The sequence below is a fragment of the Oncorhynchus gorbuscha genome, linkage group LG02 (genome assembly GCF_021184085.1).
Source record: "Oncorhynchus gorbuscha isolate QuinsamMale2020 ecotype Even-year linkage group LG02, OgorEven_v1.0, whole genome shotgun sequence".
Taxonomy (NCBI): Eukaryota; Metazoa; Chordata; class Actinopteri; order Salmoniformes; family Salmonidae; genus Oncorhynchus; species Oncorhynchus gorbuscha.
The window spans coordinates 29,447,239-29,464,738 of NC_060174.1; the positions used below are offsets into that span (position 1 = coordinate 29,447,239).

General features: G+C 45.1%; 1 protein-coding gene across 4 annotated transcripts in view; it reads right to left on the minus strand.

The window, feature by feature from the left end:
- LOC124000508 (breast cancer anti-estrogen resistance protein 1-like) overlaps positions 1-17,500 on the minus strand; it is a 119,878-nt gene that overhangs the window by 48,636 nt on the left and 53,742 nt on the right. For 2 of the 4 annotated variants that reach the window (XM_046306932.1, XM_046306916.1), the window contains exon 1: positions 7,073-7,495. The exons of 1 other annotated variant lie outside the window; for it this stretch is intronic. In XM_046306932.1, coding sequence (XP_046162888.1) covers positions 7,073-7,084 — 12 coding nt within the window. In that variant the 5' untranslated portion in view covers positions 7,085-7,495. Of the gene's footprint in view, positions 1-7,072; positions 7,496-8,385; positions 8,492-17,500 lie in introns of those variants that run through there. One more of the 4 variants, XM_046306940.1, reaches the window with a different exon arrangement.

Sequence of the window (17,500 nt, forward strand, 5' to 3'; positions counted from 1 at the left end):
GAGTGTAGCGGAATTACACACAAACCAGACAGCAGTTCCACTCTGTTGTAATCACACACAGAGAAAGGAAGGACACCCAGTTCATCACAGTCTTGATTCCTCCTATCTACATACCAGAAACTCTTTCTCCTCTCATCCATAAGCACAGGCAGTCACAATGGTAAAATCTTGCATAGAATTCTCACAATGACCAACAATAAATCCTAAAATTACAGCCTTGAGTGGGGATACAGTGGAGATAAAATTATTTTCCAGAGCATGAAACATCATTGTGACCTCAGCCAAACATTTCAGTGGTTTGGTGTGAGAGACAAGGCCATGCAGGAATTCAGGGAGCACTCTGATACATTTCAGGGGAACCAAAATACACAGAAAAGATGTGGATAGGCCTACTGTACTATAAGTCAGGATGGACATTGAAAGCTCAATCAAGCAGAAGTGGCACAGCTCCACAGGTTTTTAGACCATCTGCATGCGCCTCACAAACCTACCTCAGTCTATATGTTTAGATAAAAGATCAGTGGATATGTGTTCAGTTTTGTTAGCTTTGACAACAACATTCCCTAGTCCGTTTAACTGCCCCAAGGGCATCAAAGCAACCTTTGTGATTGGCTCTGTGAGAAGAAAGCCCAGCGCTATTGGAACCATACCAGACAAAGAAGAAAAATCCAAGACCACCTTTATTCCACACACAGAGATGCATACAAAGCTCTCCCCCACCCTCCATTTGGCAAATCTGACCATAATTCTATCCTCATGATTCCTGCTAACAAACAAAAACTAAAGCAGGAAGTACTAGTGACTCGCTCACTGGTGGTCAGATGACGTGGAAGCTACACTACAGGACTGTTTTGCTAGAATAGTCTGGAAAATGATCCGGGATTCATCCAAAGGCATTGAGGAATACACCACCTCAGTCATCGGCTTCATCAATAAGTGCATCGATGATGTCGCCCCCACAGTGACTGTACGTACATATCCTAACCAAAAGCCAAGGATTACAGGCAACATCCGCATCGAGCTAATGGCTAGAGCTGCCATTTCAAGGAGCGGGAAACTAATCCCGACGCTTATAAGAAATCCCACTATGCCCTCATACAAACCATCAAACAAGCAAAGTGTCAATACAGGATTAAGATTGAATCCTACTTCACCCGCTCTGACGCTCGTCGGATGTGGCAGGGCTGGAAAACTATTATGGACTACAAAGGGAAACCCAGAGGCGAGCTGCCCAGTGAAGCGAGCCTACCAGACGAGTTAAAGGCCTTTTATGCTCACTTCGAGGCAAGCAACACCGAAGCATGCACAAGAGCACCAGCTGTTCTGGATGACTGTGTGATAACGCTCTCGGTAGCCAAGGTGAACAAAACCTTTAATAGGTCAACATTCACAAAGCCGCTGGGACAGACAGATTACCAGAATGTGTACTCAAAGCATGCTGGGACCAACTCTCCCTGACCAAGTCTGTAATACCTACATGTTTTAAGCAGACCACCATAGTCCCTGTGCCCAAGGAAGCGAAGGTAACCTGCCTAAATGAATACTCACGTCGGTAGCCATGAAGGGCTTTGAAAGGCTGGTCATGGCTCACATCAACAGCATCCTCCTGGACTCCCTAAACACACTCCAATTCGTATATCACCCCAACAGATCCACAGATGACGCAATCTCAATCGCACTCCACACTGCCCTTTTCCACCTGGACAAAAGGAACACCTATGTGGGAATGCTGTTCATTGACTACAGTTCAATGTTCAACAACATAGTGCACACAAATCTCATCATTAAGCTAAGGACTCTGGGAATAAACACCTCCCTCTGCAACTGGATCTTGGACTTCCTGATGGGCCGCCCCCAGATGGTTAGCGTATGCAACAACACGTCTGCCACGCTGATCCTTAACACTGGGGCCCCTCGGGGGTGTGTACTTATTCCTGTATTCCCCGTTCACCCACGACTGCGAAACACGACTCCAACACCATCATTCAGTTTACTGACGACACAACAGTGGTAGGCCTGATCACCGACAACGATGAGACGACCTATAGGGAGGAGGTCAGAGAACTGGCAGTGTGGTGCCAGGACAACAACCTCTCCCTCAATGTGAGCAAGACAAAGGAGCTGATCGTGGACTACAGGAAAAGTCGGGCCGAACAGGCCCCCATTAACATTGACGGGGCTGTAGTGGAGCGGGTTGAGAGTTTCAAGTTCCTTGGTGTCCATATCACCAACGAACTAGCATGATCCAAACATACCAAGACAGTCGTGAAGAGGGCACGACAAAACCATTTCCCCCTCAGGAGGCTGAAAAGACTTGGCATGGGTCCCCAGATTAGAGGTCGACGGATTAATCGGAATGGCCGATTAATTAGGGCCGATTTCAAGTTTTCATAACAATTGGTAATCGGCATTTTTGGACACCGATCATGGCCGATTACATTGCACTCCACGAGGAGGCTGTGTGGCAAGCTGACTACCTGTTATGTGAATGCAGCAAGGAGCCAAGGCAAGGTGCTAATTAGCATTAAACGTATCTTATTAAAAACAATCAATCTTAACATAATCACTAGTTAACTACACATGGTTTATGATATTACTAGTTTATCTAGCTTGTCCTGCGTTGCATATAATCGATGCGGTGCATGTTTTATCATATCATCAAATTTATCATTGAATCCCAGACTACTTCGCCAAACAGGTGATTTAACAAGCACATTCGCGAAAAAAGCACTCTCGTTGCACCACTGTGTACCTAACCATAAACATCAACACCTTTCTTAAAATCTATACACAAGTATATATTTTTAAACCTGCATATTTAGTTAATATTGCCTGCTAACATGAATTTCTTTTAACTTCGGAAATTGTGTCACTTCTCTTGCGTTCTGTGCAACAGAGTCAGGTTATATGCAGCAGTTTGGGCCGCCTGGCTCGTTGTGAACTGTGTGAAGACCATTTCTTCCTAACAAAGACAGTCAACTTCGCCAAACGGGGGATCATTTAACAAAAGAGCATTTGCGAAAAAAGCACAATCGATGCACGAATGTACCTAACCATAAACATCAATGCCTTTCTTAAAATCAACATATATATTTTTTAAACCTGCATATTTAGCTAAAAGAAAATCATGTTTGCAGGCCATATTAAAGTAGGGAAATTGTGTCACTTATCTTGCGTTCACTGCACGTAGAGTCAGGGTATATGCAACAGTTTGGGCCGCCTGTCTCATTGCAAACTAATTTGCCTAAATTTTACGTAATTATCACATAACATTGAAGGTTGTGCAATGTAACAGCAATATTTAGACTAATGGATGCCAACCGTTAGATAAAATACGGAACGGTTCCATATTTCACTGAAAGAATAAACGTTTTGTTTTCAAAACGATAGTTTCCGGATTTGACCATATTAATGACCTAAGGATCGTATATCTGTGTGTTATTATATTATAATTAAGTCTATGATTTGATAGAGCAGTCTGACTGAGTGGTGGTAGGCAGCGGCGGACTCATAAGCATTCATTCAAACAGCACTTTACTGCGTTTGCAAGCAGCTCTCCGCAATGCTTGAAGCACAGCGCTGTTTATGATTTATTAACTCCCGAGATTAGGCTGGCAATACTAAAGTGCCTATTAGAACATCCAATAGTCAAAGGTATATGAAATACAAATGGTATAGAGAGTAATAGTCCTATAATAACTACGACCTAAAACTTTTTACTGGGAATATTGAAGACTCATGTTAAAAGGAACCACCAGCTTTCATAGGGTAGCCTAGTGGTTAGAGCGGTGGACTAGTAACCGGAAGGTTGCAAGTTCAAACTCCCGAGCTGACAAGGTACAAATCTGTCGTTCTGCCCCTGAACAGGCAGTTAACCCACTGTTCCTAGGCCGTCATTGAAAATAAGAATTTGTTCTTAACTGACTTGCCTAGTTAAATAAAGGTAAAATTTAAAAATTTCAAAAAATAAAAATATGTTCTCATGTTCTGAGCAAGGAACTTAAACGTTAGCTTTTTTACATGGCACATATTGCATTTTTACTTTCTTCTCCAACACTTTGTTTTTGCATTATTTAAACCAAATTGAACATGTTTCATTATTTATTTGAGACTAAATTGATTTTATTGATGTATTATATTAAGTTAAAATTAAAGTGTTCATTGTTCATTCAGTACTGTTGTAATTGTCATTATTACAAATATATATATATATTTATATATATAAAATTGGCCGATTAATCTGTATCAGATTTTTTTGGTCCTCCAATAATCGGTATCGGTATCGGCATTGAAAAATCATAATCGGCCAACCTCTACCCCTGATCCTCAAAAGGTTCTACAGCTGCACCATCGAGAGCATCCTGACCGGTTGCATCACCGCCTGGTATGGCAACTGCTCGGCATCTGACCGTAAGGTGCTACAGAGCGTAGTGTGAACAGCCCAGTACATCACTGGGGCCAAGCTTCCTGCCATCAAGGACCTATATAATAGTATAATAGGCGGTGTCAGAGGAAAGCCCATTAATTTGTCAGAGACTCCAGTCACCCAAGTTATAGACTGTTTTCTCTGCTACTGTACGGCAAGCGGTACCGGAGCGCCAAGTCTCGGCTCCTCAACATTAGACTGCTGAACAACAACCCCCCCAGCCCCTCTTGTACACTGCTGCTAATCGCTGTTTGTTTGTTACCTATGCATAGTCACTTCCCCCCCACCTACATGTACAGATTACCTCAACTAGCCTGTACCTCCACACACTGACTCGGTACCGGTGCCCCGTGTTTTTAGCCTCGTTATTGTTATTCTTATTGTGTTACTTTTTATTAGGACTTTTTATTTTAGCCTACTTCTTCTTTCATTTCTTCTTGAACAGCTCTGTTGGTTAAAGGCTTGTAAGTAAAGCATTTCAGTCTAAAGTCTCTACTTGTTGTATTCAGCATTTCAGTCTAAAGTCTCTACTTGTTGTATTCAGCATTTCAGTCTAAAGTCTCTACTTGTTGTATTCAGCATTTCAGACTAAAGTCTCTACTTGTTGTATTCAGCATTTCAGACTAAAGTCTCTACTTGTTGTATTCAGCATTTCAGACTAAAGTCTCTACTTGTTGTATTCAGCGCATGTGGCAAATAAAGTTTGATTTGACTTGATTTAATCCTCCAGTAAAGCCCAATTATCCACCACATAAAGCATGTGCCCTGGGGAACACACGGTTTGATTACAACAGAAAACATTTGCCCCCGGGCCCAGTTGTTTGCAGCTAAACTGGGAGGAGAGAGAGATCCCGTCAACGCTAGCTAGGGAAGGGACTGACTGCATTGTGTTTAAGAGATTAGGCCCATAGCATGACTGCCAGCCACAAATCAAGGTCCGTTTTAAACCTGTAGTTTTCTCTGTAACATTGCTTAGACTTAAAGCTTTTTGAGAAACACCAGGACATTATTATGTTTAGCAGCCACCTACATGATAAGAAATTTAAGACAAGGAATAACTTGAATTTATTTGCATGATAGCACACTGCACTGTATTTATTTGAGACACTAACACATCTTCATATGTTCGATATGTATTCTACATGAGTTTTTACCCTATATCTGAAACCCTATGACTCACTTTTGGTTGTGCACAATTTCACCTGTGTGGACTGACTGACCCTACCTGAATCAACCTTCCTTCCCACTCGTCCTTGCCTGTCACAGCCTGGTGTCTGTTATTACTACGCTCAGTGACTATGTGACACCTGTAATCCCTCTGAGTGAAATGATGGAACGGACTAGGAGAGGAGTTTCACTGCCAGACCTCCTAGGGAGTGACAGGGGGGGGGGAATTCCATGTCAGCACCCAGAGTCCAGGCAGGGGGCAGTGAGTCAGTCAGAGGTGAGTCAGGCCTGGGCAACATGGGTGAGGGATACTCAGCTGAGCTCTTTGTAGACTTGAGTAAACCTCTGCTCATTTGACCACCACAAACTCCCCCACTCACTCACTAATACTGATTGGTGGGAAACGACTTCATCTATTTATACACGAGCATCACTTCCGGGTCTCATTAATCCCTCGTTCTGAAATAGCAAGCTGATAGCTAGCACGTTGCAAACTATTCACGTTATTGTCAGGTTGAGTCTTTCTCTAAAGGCATGGTTATCAAGGCCAGTCTGGGAATAACATTAGATTTGAAATCAAAATCTCTCAGAAAAATGTAGCCTAAACCTTCCATCTACATACCCACCAATCGAATCCAGTTCATTTTAGATAGCTACAGGAAATGCTCCCCTCATCTAAATACATATCTGGTGATGTCAGTGGTGTTTGTCCATTGTGTTAAAGCTTTCTAATGTGTGTGTGAATGCCCAGACCAGGGGGCAAACAGTGGGACTATACCAGCCCTCTCCAGGGGGTCAGCCCCAGTGCTGCTAAAGAGCATAAGTCTCTCAGATGGAAATACAGTATGGTCCTGTCAACCAAATACCAAACCCCTGTGTAATTACAGCACTACAAGCTGACAGAATGACAACACTTTCAAACAATAGTAAGGAACGGTAGTGCCTAGACTCCAGCAGCAGGACTATTTTCTCTCCTCAAAACCTTAATCTTTCAACTTTCTCCTGAGTCAGCTGAGCAGCGGATCTCCATGGCTCTCTCTCCTGTCTGGCTGTTCCAAAGCCTGTTCTTCTATGTGTCTTAAGCCCTCCAATTCTCCCCTTTCAGAAGAGAGGGGCCTTTACAAGGCATACAGGACAGAACACTAAGCTTTCTTCAGGAACTGGTATGTAGCATTATGTAGCATTAGAACTTCACATTTCTATCTAAAAACACACAACCCAATACACATAACGAGACACGTACACATACCGCAGCACACAAAGTAAACCGTGCTGAGTACCAACAAAAGGTAAGGTTTTTAACATATTTACCAAAGTCCTCACCACTCTTTTCCTATTCGTCCCTCAATGTCCTGCCCTCCCTCTCTTTTTATCCACCTCTCTACTCTTTCCCAGCTGGGGCATTTAGCATGTCCTAACCAAAGTGTTCACACAGCAACAAAAAGAGCAAACCCACAAACATTCACATTAAACACTCACCAGATAGTTCATTTTCAGCCCTATAGTGCGAGTCCGTCCGACAGACTCCAGACCGGAGCAACAGGGCAGAGATTTAGCCCTGGAAACAAGCCCTGTGCCCTGGAAACAAGCCCTGTGTCCTGGAAACAAGCCCTGTGTCCTGGAAACAAGCCCTGTGTCCTGGAAACAAGCCCTGTGTCCTGGAAACAAGCCCTGTGCCCTGGAAACAAGCCCTGTGCCCTGGAAACAAGCCCTGTGTCCTGGAAACAAGCCCTAGCCACCAGTTAAAGTTCCCGGTTGTCTCGCTCCCAGGCAGAAAGACTTGGTCAGATTCTAACACATTCTCCGGCACTGTGATCTCAGAGGGCAAGAATGAGACTGTCCTTAGCTCTTTCTCCGACTTCCTCTCTCCCTCTTTCTGGCCAGTGGAGGGAGAGAAGAATGCTCAGTAACCTGACACCCACCAGTTCCTGCACATCCCGACATTCCCACTCCCGGTCTGTGATTGGTTGAAGGACCTCTTTTTATGTAAATGACTCTTGCCTTCTCATCTCCCCCTGGCTGTGTGGAATGTTTAGTGCTGTGTTCAGACCTTGGAGGGACACAGAAACTCAGTTTTTCTAAGGTTCAAGCAGCAGCAGAACACACATACCTCCCCCAGCCACCTTGGCTCACCCTTTTCTATCTCATCAATTCATCTCGATTTTTAGATTCTACTCACTTGGCATTTCCCTCCTCCCAAAAACTATTCTTATTTCTTATTCATCTCATTGGTCTTGCATTGTTGCTCAGATACATGAGCACATTATACACTCTGGTCTTAAAGGTGAATCCCTCCAGCAATATATGTCTAAACACATTTGAGGGCAGCGTGTATATTGTGCAGCACACACGTTCAAATCCATTCCCAGTACGCTAGTTCTAATTGTTCCCTCAGCTTACATTTCATTTGCTGGGAATAAGAAGAAACTAAAAATCAACTGTGTGGAACTAAAACGTTAGTGTCGCCCACGCAGACCCTCAACAAACACAGCGCAAGGCTTGTCCTTTGAGAAATCAACTTGGTCAATCGGAGTGTAACACAATAACTGTATAACGGCATAGCATAACTAGTTTCACAAGGCAAATCTCACAATACTGTCAGGGCAAACATGAGGGATGACATCCAACACTTAGTTAATCATCTAACTCAGATTGAGCAGGTCAGGAAGTCATGAGGTCAAATGCAGTCCCTACTCCTTAATCAATATTCCAGAACTAAATCAACACAAATGTCTTCCAGTGGAACCATTCCGTCTCCAGACAGATATGTCAAACTCTCAAACAGGACTCACCTTCAAGTGGCATACACTGATTCAAATGTAGAGAGTGTGGGTATGTTATGAGTAAGAAAGGTACACGGAAGAGAGTATTGGTATGAGTGAGGTATGTGAAGGTGAGAATGTGTTTTCAGAAAGGTGGGAGCTGTGTGGTGTGAAGGGGGAGGGGCCACATTATCCAGGTCATAATAGGCTTTACAGCATGAGGGCTTTGTGTAGACCACAACATAGCCTACATAGACAGTCAAAGTGGTGTAATGCAGAGAGGGCAACAACACATCCTACAATCATAGACCACAGAGAAGAAAAACACCACAGAAAGCGCCAGAAATGTCCTTATTGGGCCAATGCTGCATAAGCAGGCTGGCTGGCAGGACTGTGGGAGACAGAGGTGAAGTGACAGTCTAGCAGGGCTTTTCTCACACTGAGCTGACATCCTCCCGTGGGCCACTGCTCAGGGGTAAAGGTCAAATCACTGAGGTAGCAGGCACGGCTGTCAAGCCTCAGAACACAAACCGAGAAGAGGGAGCAAAACAGCATTAGGGGGCTTGAAGAGTAGGCTGGTGTCACAGCAAAAACATTCCCCCGATTTAATGTGATCGGAGAAATGTTCATTCTAATCTTGATATAAAATCTGCCTTTCAAAAAGCCAGAGGTCCTGAGGTGTCCATGGTGATTGAGCAGTTTCACTGAAGTAGACTCACTTCTGGCGCTCAATACACACATACGCACGCACGCACGCACGCACGCACGCACGCACGCACGCACGCACGCACGCACGTCTGCAGTTCACAGTTTTACATGGTCTCATGGGACCTGTGCAACAGTCCCAGTTTCTCTCATCAGAGCCTGGGTGAGATCACAGCTGTCAATTAAACAGAGAGCTAGACCAGATTAGACCATCACATCAGTCAGACACCATTTCAATTTGCCCCTCCTCCCTTCGTCCCCTCTCACTACTCAGCTAATGAGCCCCCCCCACCAGGGCCCACTAATCAATCCCCTGGCCCAGGGTAACAGGCTTAACTACCTGTCAACATACTGCACGACGATACGACAGGCATTCAATGATTCTACACAGATAGACCTGTCCATAGACTACTGCTGTGGTGGCTGAATATCACAGACAAGAAGATACAACAGTCAACAACCAGGAATAATCACAGGCGTAGACAGCTGCATCCTCAGCACATAATTCAGACACATTCATGTCACTGTTCTGTGGTGAGTTCTATCTGTGTGCCCTAACACTTTCAGTCCAAGTGGGTCTGTGTTGCTTGCATGTGGGGTCTGTGGGGTCTGTGGGTTCTGTCGGTGCTGTGCAGCAGAACACTGGTCCATTGTGCTGGTGTTGTCCGGACCAGGGCTGTCCAGCTGCCCATGCATTCCTCACACCTACACATTCAGCACCTCTCCAGGCCCAGCCTCACCCGCCACAGCCCTAGAGCCCCCTGCTCCGGCCAGCACGTAACCTATGTCACACAGACATTTTACAAATGCCTGAAAACAATGTCTTCCCTTTGTTCTGTCTGAGGGGGGCCAGATTTATTATTGAGGAGGACAAGAGATGTCGGTCACCAAATGTGAATATGGAAATCCTGTTTCCTAGTGAATTGAGATTGTTTGTGTTTCTCTGATGGGAGCCCAGAAGTCCTTCTACTGGGGCTGTCGCTGGGCAGGAACACGGTCTCTCCAACTCTCCCTCCACGATCTCGCCAAAACCAACTCACAATGGCGAATCATGCTGATCACTAATTACTTAATTAACCCCTTGCAAATTACTTCTTCAATCATGCGTGTGATGTTTAGCATTTAATGAGCCCATTCTACAGTGAGATTTGGTGAATTTCAGTCAAAGTCCGTGACAATCTGGGGTTTAGTATTCCATGATTTAAATAGATATTGAATCATTATTATGGTTGGACTAAACCTCAAGCTGTCATTTGGACTGATTAACAACACCACAGCTGTGAGCCTCTGGCTGGCGAGCCGTTATAATAGAAAGTCACTTATTTCGATTCCAATCAATTGTATCATCCACACATTCGTATCCAAACTATGCATAATAACAAAGGGTGTCCTGTGGGGAATGGGCCCGTGCCGCACAACTGTGACATCATTCATAGCGGCTGAGAGTGAAACAATGTACATGGTTGTGTACGACATCTGCCCCCCTGGTCAAAATGAATATCCACGCATCTTTGAAGGGGAAAAATTAAAGACGGATTCTTTTGTTGTGACTTTGTCAGTCCTGCTGTGCAGTCGATCACATACAGGCTTTTCAAAGTCTTATGGTGGAAGACGGGGAATCGTCCAACAACACAGTGATACACTCATCCACAACAAAACACAACCAAGCTTGCACGCACACTTTGGATGGACAGTGACACACGCACACACACACACACACACACACACACACACACACACACACACACACACACACACACACACACACACACACACACACACACACACACACACACACACACACACACACACACACACACACACACACACACACACACACACACACACACACAGGACAAAGTTGTGTCCTCTTACAGGATGCAGCCTCAAAGATTCTGACAGTGTGATCTGACATGTTGGATCAATTTTCCAGACTGCCAGTTTGCCCCAGTCCCTGAGGGAGGGTTTACCCCCCCCCCCCCCCCCCTCCCCACCCACCATTCGTCTGATAGAGGATAAGACGCAGATATCTGGGATACACAGAATAAAATAAAAACATAACCCTATAGGAGAACAATAATCACTGTAAGTGTTTACAAATCCCCCCCCCCTGAGTAATAGGATTGATTTGAACAGCTTCAACAATCATTTCCATAGATAATTGCATTTGTTTACTCTGATTTTATATTTCATTTTTATTTGTTTTCTTATCAGCAAAGCTTGTTAATACTCTGAGATGATTAAAAACTACAAAGTGACAATTTTTTTTAAATCAAAGCTTGCTCCACAACGCTGCCTGTTCCTCAGTATTAGCGCTCTGCAGCACAGGGCAAATTTCCCTCTCTTTCGCTGCAATAAAAAAAAGATTAGCATTAATGTGGCAGGAAGTAAAATGGCATTATCTCTGTGTGTGTGCAGAATGGGAGGCTAATTGTATTCCCAGGCTAAACGAGGAACTCTGTGTTTAGGGAGGAATGTCTTCCTCACTGAAACACACGCTGAGATGTTCTGCATGCAAAGGAACTCCTATAGGCCCCAAACGCCCCCCCTAAATATAAACACAATCCTTCCACAGCCAACTTAATTAGATTCTCCTGATTTGCTTTTTCATTTTAATCTCTATTATGGTTGGGTGTCTGCCGTTGGTTTGGCCCACAGCTCTTCCACTGAGGAGTAATCCACTAGTGAAATTTGCAATCAGTCTCTGGGCTCCTTGCATAAACACACACACTGACAAATGACATTACTACTCTCACTATGATGTCGCAGAGACACCAGGGTGCCAGCCAGAATGCTGTCCTCTCATTCCATCATCACACACCCACACTCTGTCACACACACACACACACACACACACACACACACACACACACACACACACACACACACACACACACACACACACACACACACACACACACACACACACACACACACACACACACACACACACACACTCTCTCAAGACATACAGAAACACATATTTACCTACATAGACATACAACTCATACAGTGACAAATCCAAACCCAGTGTTCCTTCCCCCTAGTTGGAATGTAGGAATGTGACTCTAACATTGACCCCATAACATTGGGGTTTCCAACCATCATTTCCAGGAAGGGGACCTTTTCCTACGGACACAATGGCAGGACTGAGTCACAACAAAACAATGGAGCTAGATGGTCACTAAACACGCCAAAATAGGCATTACACAATTACAATATATTTTATTTGACCTTTATTTAACTAGGCAAGTCAATTAAGAACAAATTCTTATTTTCAATGACGGCCTAGGAACAGTGGGTTAACTGCCTGTTCAGGGGCAGAACGACAGATACCTTGTCAGCTCGGGGGTTTGAACTTGCAACCTTCCGGTTACTAGTCCAACGCTCTAACCACTAGGCTACCCTGCCGCCCAATATACTTGAAATATATCCCTTATATTGATGTTCATCACTATGAGCAAATTATTCAATGTTCCTAATCTATAGCTTGATAACATAGAAGGATGTGAAGGATTTCAGCAATGCAATAATCCCTCCGTTCACAGGCAGAGCTGCTTCTGTGTAGATGCCTTTCACCTGCTCCATCTGAATGATGTGTGTTTGGGTGTGAACTGGATCCAGGCTGTCGCCCTGGCTACAGAGAATCACAGGCAGCCCCAGAGAGGTGTTGAGGTGGGAGCACCGGAGTCAGCCATGACAGGCCATCAGGAGCTGCCATCTAATGTAATCTCATTACAATTCTCACTAAAGTGTGACTACAGCCTAATTTCATCTGATTAGTCAGCTCAGCCATTTGTAACTGTCAACTAGGCTACCATAATATTACTGCCATACAGCCTCCCTTGTGGGTGGGAATCATGGACCAGGCAAGCCTGGAGAGAGAAATATGGAATATAAATACACTTGTTCAAACGTTATTCATTTCAACACAGGAACAACACCTAACCCGTGTCCAAGTGCCACACAAATGTTCCTAGCCTTGGTGAAGCCATGACAACAGTTGACAGCTAATGAGGAATACATGAGCAGTGTGGGTCAGGGTTCACAGAGCTATAATGAGTTCTGTAGCTATGCACCGCACTCCAATCAGCTTTCTTGCTCCCGCATAGTTCAAAAGAGCTCTCTGCTCCTTGGAACCATTATAAAAAACAATGTATCAGCCAGAAAACTATTCATTGGAGGAGAATAACATACAGGTCAGAGCTGTTAACGAACTAGTCAACACATAGCAGGGTTGAGCAGATAGAGATATATAAGTACTCTACTGTATATGGCTCTGGGGGTAAAAGAGCACTACTGTCCCCTAGGAGATGACAGAACTCAAGGTACCATGGAATCAGTTGCCATCATAACATTTGCATTTGTTTATACTGCAAACATAAGACCAGCATACCATAATCATGTCCCAATGTCCTTGCAGAATGACCACAGAGATCTACACTGAGTGTACAAAACATTAAGAACACCTGCTCTTTTCATGACAGACTGACCAGGTGAATCCAGGTGAAAGCTATGATCCCTTATTGATGTCACTTGTTAAATCCACTTCAATTAGTGTAAAAGAATGGGAGGAGACAGGTAAATAACTATTTTTGAGCCTTGAGACATTGTGTATGTGTGCCATTCAGAGGTTGAATGGGCAAGACAAAAGATTGAAGTGCCTTTGAACAGGGTATGGTAGTAGGTGCCAGGCACACTGGTATGTGTCAAGAACTGCTACGCTGCTGGAGTTTTCACACTCAACAGTTTCCTATGTGTATCAAGAATGGTCCACCACCCAAAGCACATCCAGCCAATTAGAGTCAAGATGGGCCAGAATCCCTGTGGAATGCTTTTGACACCTTGTAGAGTCCATGCCCTGATGAATTGAGGCTGTTCTGAGGGAAAAGTGGGTGCAACTCAATATTAGGAAGGTGTTCCTAATGTTTGGTATACTCAGTGTATGTAATTGGAGAGCCTTCGACCAAATAAGTACATGGTGTCAACCAGTCTTATATATCCCTTGCCACTATTGGCCTCTCTCAGACATGTTAGTGATCTTGGAAAGTGAAAGAAGGGACCTGTGTTCTCCATGTCTCTGTCCAATCTGTGTTTATTCTACAGGGGCAAAGCGCTGTAAGGTCAGGTGTGTTCACCTCACAGCTATCCTCCAGTGGGACAACCATTACCCCTGTGAGGCCCACAGCCTCTGGGGTCGCTGGCTCCACTGCAGCCCAGTGAAACATGACACCCTTTCATCACGCCCTGGAATGTGTGTGATTGAGAAAGAAGAGGTGGACGGACTTAGGGTCCCGTCCTATGCACCACTGTTTTAACAAATGATCTGACCACCTACCCCACTGACCATCCCTCCTTGTCTATGGCATCACCACATGGTTGAGGTCAGGGATCAATCAGTCAGATCTGGCGTTGTGATTGGTGCGCTCCACTAAGCTGTGTGACAGAGGAGGAGGAGGTGTGTGTCAGAGCTGCATGGGGAATAATGGTGTCTAACGAGCAGATCAGTATCAGCACAGCTCTCTGATGCCTGTTGTGTCGCTAACACCACCGAGACACTTAAACACCAGCTCCCTGCTCCACACACTCACTCACAGACTCGCACACTCAGCCTGTCTTCCTGGGATTAAGTGAAAAGGCACTTGTGTCAGTCAAACTGAAAGACAGGCCGTGCTTGGAGAGCATGGAGGCGAGAGGGACCTAAGACCTAATGATGAATCGTAAGGAACCAGTTACACTATTCACACTGCTGGTGAACACATACAGTAGGCATCCTGTAATGGCCACACTGCTGGTGAACACATACAGTAGGCATCCTGTAATGGCCACACTGCTGGTAAACACATACAGTAGGTATCCTGTAATGGCCACACTGCTGGTAAACACATACAGTAGGCATCCTGTAATGGCCACACTGCTGGTGAACACATACAGTAGGCATCCTGTAATGGCCACACTGCTGGTGAACACATACAGTAGGCATCCTGTAATGGCCACACTGCTGGTGAACACATACAGTAGGCATCCTGTAATGGCCACACTGCTGGTGAACACATACAGTAGGCATCCTGTAATGGCCACACTGCTGGTGAACACATACAGTAGGCATCCTGTAATGGCCACACTGCTGGTGAACACATACAGTAGGCATCCTGTAATGGCCACACTGCTGGTGAACACATACAGTAGGCATCCTGTAATGGCCACACTGCTGGTGAACACATACAGTAGGCATCCTGTAATGGCCAGACTGCTGATGAACACATACAGTAGGCATCCTGTAATGGCCACACTGCTGGTGAACACATACAGTAGGCATCCTGTAATGGCCAGACTGCTGATGAACACATACAGTAGGCATCCTGTAATGGCCACACTGCTGGTGAACACATACAGTAGGCATCCTGTAATGGCCACACTGCTGGTGAACACATACAGTAGGCATCCTGTAATGGCCACACTGCTGGTGAACACATACAGTAGGCATCCTGTAATGGCCACACTGCTGGTGAACACATACAGTAGGCATCCTGTAATGGCCAGACTGCTGATGAACACATACAGTAGGCATCCTGTAATGGCCACACTGCTGGTGAACACATACAGTAGGCATCCTGTAATGGCCAGACTGCTGATGAACACATACAGTAGGCATCCTGTAATGGCCAGACTGCTGGTGAACACATACAGTAGGCATCCTGTAATGGCCACACTGCTGGTGAAGGATTACTAGGTTGTGTTCCAGTTCCAAAACAAAAAACACAGGGGGGCACTGGAATTCCTTAGACAGTTTGCAGGCTTTGCTTTTAGTCAGCAGCAGGTGGTTCAACAGTCAAAATCTGTATCTCAGAACCAAGGCAGCAGCAGGGGGTTCAACAGTCAAAATCTGTACCTCAGAACCAAGGCAGCAGCAGGTGGTTCAACAGTCTATCCCTGTACCTCAGAACCAAGGCAGCAGCAGGGGCTTCAACAGTCAAAATCTGTATCTCAGAACCAAGGCAGCAACAGGGGCTTCAACAGTCAATCCCTGTACCTCAGAACCAAGGCAGCAGCAGGGGGTTCAACAGTCAATCCCTGTACCTCAGAGCCAAGGCAGCAGCAGGGGGTTCAACAGTCAAAATCTGTATCTCAGAACCAAGGCAGCAGCAGGTGGTTCAACAGTCAAAGTCTGTACCTCAGAACCAAGGCAGCAGCAGGGGGTTCAACAGTCAATCCCTGTACCTCAGAACCAAGGCAGCAGCAGGGGGTTCAACAGTCAAAATCTGTATCTCAGAACCAAGGCAGCAGCAGGTGGTTCAACAGTCAAAATCTGTACCTCAGAACCAAGGCAGCAGCAGGGGGTTCAACAGTCAATCCCTGTACCTCAGAACCAAGGCAGCAGCAGGGGGTTCAACAGTCAATCCCTGTACCTCAGAACCAAGGCAGCAGCAGGGGGTTCAACAGTCAATCCCTGTACCTCAGAACCAAGGCAGCAGCAGGGGGCAAGTCAGTTAAGAACAAATTCGTATTTAAAATGACAGCCTAGGAACAGTGGCTTGTTCAGGGGCAGAACAACAGATAATTACCTTGTCGGTGATTCGATCTAGTAACCTTTCGGTTACTGGCCCAACGCTCTAACCACTAGGCTACCTGCCGCCCCTGTACCCCAGAGCCAAGGCAGCAGCAGCACTACCTACAACCACCACAGGAGCACATCATTATCTCTGTGTGGTGGAGTCACAACCTATGCATTATCTCTGTGTGGTGGAGTCACAACCTACGCCTTATCTCTGTGTGGTGGAGTCACAACCTATGCATTATCTCTGTGTGGTGGAGTCACAACCTACACCTTATCTCTGTGTGGTGGAGTCACAACCTATGCATTATCTCTGTGTGGTGGAGTCACAACCTACACCTTATCTCTGTGTGGTGGAGTCACACAGAAGTATATAGTATATACTGTACTCTATATCATCTACTGCATCTTCATGTATCACTAGCCACTTTAAACTATGCCACTTTGTTTACATACCCTACATTCCTCATCTCATATGTATATACTGTACTCGATACCATCTACTGCATCTTGCCTATGCCGTTCTGTACCATCACTCATTCATATATCTTTTTGTACATATTCTTCATCCCTTTACACTTGTGAGTATAAGGTAGTAGTTGTGGAATTGTTAGATTACTCGTTGGTTATTACTGCATTGTCGGAACTAGAAGCACAAGCATTTTGCTACACTCGCATTAACATCTGCTAACCATGTGTATGTGACAAATTAAATTAAATTTGATTTGGTGGAGTCACAGCCAATGCATTATCTCTGTGTGGTGGAGTCACAACCAATGGATTTTCTCTGTGTGGTGGAGTCACAACCAACGCATTATCTCTGTGTGGTGGAGTCACAACCACTGCATTATCTCTGTGTGGTGGAGTCACAACAACCGCATTATC